This window comes from Neoarius graeffei, chromosome 20, assembly GCF_027579695.1.
Source record: "Neoarius graeffei isolate fNeoGra1 chromosome 20, fNeoGra1.pri, whole genome shotgun sequence".
Taxonomy (NCBI): Eukaryota; Metazoa; Chordata; class Actinopteri; order Siluriformes; family Ariidae; genus Neoarius; species Neoarius graeffei.
In genome coordinates this window covers 55830850-55836849 of record NC_083588.1, presented here as the reverse complement: position 1 = coordinate 55836849, position 6000 = coordinate 55830850, and the positions used below count along the sequence as shown (strand labels likewise).

Sequence of the window (6000 nt, the reverse complement as noted above, 5' to 3'; positions counted from 1 at the left end):
ATTTAAGTTATTCCACGAAATCAAGTCGTACATGAGCCGAGTCGGCTATAAGCCATGTACGACGAGATTGAGTGGAATCACTGTTTTATTCTATCCACATTCACTGGATTTTGAGAAATGGAAATTTTTATTTTTTGCAAATTCGATTAATAAAAACTTCATACAGAACGTCCGATGAAATAATTTCCGCTTAATGTAAACAAACCGGCGAAATGACAGGAGCAATTTGTGAAAAATGCGACAATAATTCTTGAAAAATAAAAAAGATACGTTCTTACTATATCAAATACTTTCATTCCATATTTTGTTGCTTTTCTTTGTTATTGTTTTTTGTTTTTTCAAGTAGAGTTTTTATTTCGTCCTTGGTTGGTTCTGCAAAACGCTCTGCCATTTTGTTTTTCTCTACTCGTGGTATATGAGCTGATATCCTAGTAGGCGGGGTACACCCTGGACAAGTCGCCAGGTCATCACAAGGCTGACACATAGACACAGACAACCATTCACACTCACATTCACACCTACGGTCAATTTAGAGTCACCAGTTAACCTAACCTGCATGTCTTTGGACTGTGGGGGAAACCGGAGCACCCGGAGGAAACCCACGCGGACACGGGGAGAACATGCAAACTCCGCACAGAAAGGCCCTCGCCAGCCCCGGGGCTCGAACCCGGACCTTCTTGCTGTGAGGCGACAGCGCTAACCACTACACCACCGTGCCGCCCCTCCAGTGAATGTGGATAGAATAATATCAGTTATTCCGATAGTTTTTAAAATTCTCTGATAATTTTAAAAAGACGGCTGACGAAGAAGGCTTTACATCATGCTACTGAGTGCAAATGTTTACATCCCCTATGGTTTCTAAGTGAAGAAATTAAGTTTGTCGCCTGTTATGAGGTATTAGAGAACATTTATCTCATCCAGTGTTTTTTTGTTTGTTTGTTTAATTTTTCCATTGTTAATATCTTAACTTTCACAATTTGACCGGTTCTTGTCGCTCTTGATAATGTTTTCACAGCTGTGAAACTTAACAAAACTAATATCTTCATTTTATCCATGTATATTATAAATTTATACAGGTGTGCAAACTTTTACACTCTACCATGAGCTAAAGGTTATTCATTATATCTAAAATGTATTTATCACATGGCTATTTATCACTGAAATGTATACTGAATGCAGTTCCGCGAAATTGCTCCATCAAAAGGTGCCTTTTTTTTTTTTTTTAGCCCACAAATGAACATGTCAGATGTTCAGCAATTGTAGGTTGTTTGAGTAGTTAGTTCGAACATTTCAGTCTGAAAGGTTTAGCAGTATAAATGCATTGGTAAATAACCCAGGAAAATAATATCATCTACGTTTGGGTGTGCAGTATGCCATATTTTTGGACACGGTGCATGGTTCTTTAAATAAAATTCCAAAACTGGCTAATAAAATAATTTACATAACTTAAATAAAATTGTATCTAGAAACAAAATTCAAAAAGAAGCAGCCATGGTGCATATGTAGAATCATTGTCCATACTGTGTATGCATATCAGTGTAAAGAAGATTCTCCGGGTCTTTTTTTTTAATGCCCCCTGTCAATCAAACTTTTTTAGGGATCATCACTTTTATCCCTCTCCTTCAGGAGAGGTTCTGGAGTTGTCTGTCTTTCTTCATCATCCACAGTAAAACTCAGTTATGCTCTGCAGTGAAAGGAGAGAAATCCAATTGTCCTATTTTGTCCTGCTTTTAGTTCCTGACCCAGCTGACTGGAACCCAGAAGGTCTCCCTTTCCAGGCGCTCAAGGATGACACGCAGCTCCGCGCAGACGCTCGCAGTGTCCTCTTTAATCAGGACCCGGTCCACCAGGTGGCCGTACTCCTGCTCAATCTGCTGTGCCGACTGACGCATCTCCTGAAGATCCTCCTCCTGAGACAGAGAGATTATGGTTACTACAGGTACATAGTAAGATGTATACAAAGCCGTATTAGGACCATTGTAGGTAATAATAATAATAATAATAATAATAATAATGGAGCTGAGGCATGGGGTAATTTTCTGAGGAAAAAAAAAACTTCAACACATTTGCAAGAAAAAATTTGGATATTTTCCATGATGATAAAATCATAAATTTGTGAGAAAGGAACTCAGAAATTCCAAGATTAAGAAATCACAAATTTACGAGAAAAAAATATGATGCTTCCTGGCTGCAGTGCATTCTGGGAAATGCAGGTGAAAATCTCTTAGTGCTTTATTCTTTTATACTGTACAATTGAAGAAGAAAGGCTGCATGTCTGATAACTTTTGGCTCAGCCGTAGCATCTGTAATGTGATGATGTTGTCCAACCTTGCAAAGAGAAATGGTCTGGTTTCTTGACAAAAAAAAAAAACTGTTTTTGCAAATAGTTTTTCTTGTAAATTTGTGACATTTTTATCTTGGAAATTCCAATTTTTTTCACTAAAATTTGTGACTTTTTAATCTCGGAAATTCCAAGATTTTTCTCTAAAATTTGTGACTTTTTAATCTTGAAATTTGAGGGGGGTTTTCTACAATTTGTGACTTTTTTTTAATCTCGGAATTGCCGAGATTTTTCTCTGAAATTTGTGAGTTTTTAATCTTGGAATTTCTGAATTTTCTCTGATATTTGTGACATTTTTATTTGGTAAATTCTGGATTTTTTTTCCTCTAAAATTTGTGACTATTTAATCTTGGAAATTCCAAGATTTTTCTCTAAAATTTGTGACTTTTTAATCTCAGAAATGCAGAGATTTTTCTCTGAAATTTGTGAATTTTAAACTTGAAATTTAGGAACTTTTTCACTGAAATTTGACTTTTTTTATCTTAGAAATGCCAAGATTTTTCTCTGAAATTTGTGAGTTTTTAATCTTGAAATTTCTGAAAATTTTCTCTGATATTTGTGACATTTTTATCTTGGAAATTCCAAGTTTTTTCCTCTAAAATTTGTGACTTTTTAATCTCAGAAATTCCAAGATTTTTCTCTGAAATTTGTGAGTTTTTAATTTTGGAAATTCTAAGATTTTTTTTCTCTGAAATTTGTAGCTTTTTAATCTTGGAGATTCAGATATTTTTCTCTGAAATTTGTCAGTTTTTAATCTTGGAATTTCTTGGAGATTCCAAGGTGAGATGTCCATCACATCTGGGTGCATGGACTGAGCTAAAGGATGGAAATGGAGGAATGAAAAGCAAAAGAAATGGCTGAAGGGAACAGCGAGGTTAAAGACTCACTGTGAGTCTCCCGTGCTCTCCTGCTGCAGGCGAAGATGCACTGCGACGTCTCCGACCCTCAGGGATCCGCGGTTTCACAAAGATGACATAAGGCTTAAACTCAGCAGTCCTCAGGGTGTGTAACGCCTGCAGCAGCAACAGAAATCATTTGATTTGTATCGCAACTTTTACAACAGATATTTACACAAGTCCAGATGACTTTAATTAAAGATCAGGAGGAAAGAAACTGTGAAATGGTCAACATTTTCGCTGTTAATCTGCTCAAACTGTTTGAATATGTCTGCTCTGACTGGTACGTACAGAAGACCAAACAGTGTGTTTAATCACTTTCTAATTATCATTACTAATACAATTATTTTTAAGTGTTACATTGGACACTTCAGTGCAGGCCTGTTTAAATTTTTTGACCATTTTTGACTGAAAACATTTGACTACAAATACACAAGTCTAATGTGATTGATGTTGAAAATAAAACTGATTTTATTTCACGTTAATGAACTTGAAATGCTCTCCATTTAGCATGAGAGAAAGTGAATTATACAGCATCTTTCAAGCAGGAAAATCAAGTCAAGATGAGAGCACCTGTTACTGATCTGAGGAATATGAGTGATCATGAACGGATTTTGGATCGGCGTTAAACCCTCACTGTACCTCAGGCTGCACGTCCACCAGACACATCTTGTTCTTGGCTTGGACAGAACGGATGGCCTCTATACTTGTGCCGTACAGGTTGTCCTTATACTCTCCATACTCGATAAACCTACACAACAGGAGGAAACAACACAAAGTGTTAAACAAAATGCATTCAAGGAGCAGTTTGTAAAGGAAAAAAATTGGAGCTATCTGCTGTCTGAGACGTGAACTGCAATTGCAAAGCTGTCTCACAAAATCACAGCTCAGTTCAGAGAACATCCCTCACGTATTTTCTGCCTCGGGTGATCGACGTGTGCTTTTACTCGGATTAATCCGGTCACAGCAGAGCTCAGTCACACTCACTTGTTGTTTTGAGCGTCAGCTTCGAAGGCTTGCTTGGAGACAAAGTGGTACTCGACCCCCTCCTTCTCGTGGCTCTTCCTGGGCCGTGTCGTGTCTTTAGTAGAGTTAGAAACAAAAAATGACAGAAAATTCCACTTAATGCCTTTACAAAGTGTTTCTTAACGAGACTGAGAGACCTACACACTACTGCTCAAACACTCAAATCAAAGCTTAAAGTTCTCCTTATTATTATTATTATTATTATTATTATTATTATAACCCCGATTCCAAAAAAGTTGGGACAAAGTACAAATTGTAAATAAAAACGGAATGCAATAATTTACAAATCTCAAAAACTGATATTGTATTCACAATAGAACATAGACAACATATCAAATGTCGTAAGTGAGACATTTTGAAATTTCATGCCAAATATTGGCTCATTTGAAATTTCATGACAGCAACACATCTCAAAAAAGTTGGGACAGGGGCAATAAGAGGCTGGAAAAGTTAAAGGTACAAAAAAGGAACAGCTGGAGGACCAAATTGCAACTCATTAGGTCAATTGGCAATAGGTCATTAACATGACTGGGTATAAAAAGAGCATCTTGGAGTGGCAGCGGCTCTCAGAAGTAAAGATGGGAAGAGGATCACCAATCCCCCTAATTCTGCGCCGACAAATAGTGGAGCAATATCAGAAAGGAGTTCGACAGTGTAAAATTGCAAAGAGCTTGAACATATCATCATCTACAGTGCATAATATCATCAAAAGATTCAGAGAATCTGGAAGAATCTCTGTGCGTAAGGGTCAAGGCTGGAAAACCATACTGGGTGCCCGTGATCTTCGGGCCCTTAGATGGCACTGCATCACATCCAGGCATGCTTCTGTATTGGAAATCACAAAATGGGCTCAGGAATATTTCCAGAGAACATCATCTGTGAACACAATTCACCGTGCCATCCGCCGTTGCCAGCTAAAACTCTATAGTTCAAAGAAGAAGCCGTATCTAAACATGATCCAGAAGCGCAGACGTCTTCTCTGGGCCAAGGCTCATTTAAAATGGACTGTGGCAAAGTGGAAAACTGTTCTGTGGTCAGATGAATCAAAATTTGAAGTTCTTTATGGAAATCAGGGACGCCGTGTCATTCGGACTAAAGAGGAGAAGGACGACCCAAGTTGTTATCAGCGCTCAGTTCAGAAGCCTGCATCTCTGATGGTATGGGGTTGCATTAGTGCGTGTGGCATGGGCAGCTTACACATCTGGAAAGACACCATCAATGCTGAAAGGTATATCCAGGTTCTAGAGCAACATATGCTCCCATCCAGACGACGTCTCTTTCAGGGAAGACCTTGCATTTTCCAACATGACAATGCCAAACCACATACTGCATCAATTACAGCATCATGGCTGCGTAGAAGAAGGGTCCGGGTACTGAACTGGCCAGCCTGCAGTCCAGATCTTTCACCCATAGAAAACATTTGGCGCATCATAAAACGGAAGATACGACAAAAAAGACCTAAGACAGTTGAGCAACTAGAATCCTACATTAGACAAGAATGGGTTAACATTCCTATCCCTAAACTTGAGCAACTTGTCTCCTCAGTCCCCAGACGTTTACAGACTGTTGTAAAGAGAAAAGGGGATGTCTCACAGTGGTAAACATGGCCTTGTCCCAACTTTTTTGAGATGTGTTGTTGTCATGAAATTTAAAATCACCTAATTTTTCTCTTTAAATGATACATTTTCTCAGTTTAAACATTTGATGCGTCATCTATGTTCTATTCTGAATAAAATA

General features: G+C 38.1%; 1 protein-coding gene across 2 annotated transcripts in view; it reads right to left on the bottom strand.

Annotated features, from left to right (window-relative positions):
- Positions 1-1730: 1730 nt before the first annotated feature.
- Positions 1731-6000, bottom strand: part of mpp3a (MAGUK p55 scaffold protein 3a) — a 52297-nt gene continuing 48027 nt past the window's right edge. For both annotated transcript variants that reach the window (XM_060902670.1, XM_060902671.1), the window contains exons 15-18: positions 4225-4318; positions 3880-3988; positions 3229-3354; positions 1731-1910 (exon numbers count right to left, since the gene is read on the bottom strand). In XM_060902670.1, coding sequence (XP_060758653.1) covers positions 1731-1910; positions 3229-3354; positions 3880-3988; positions 4225-4318 — 509 coding nt within the window. The remainder of the gene's footprint in view (positions 1911-3228; positions 3355-3879; positions 3989-4224; positions 4319-6000) is intronic.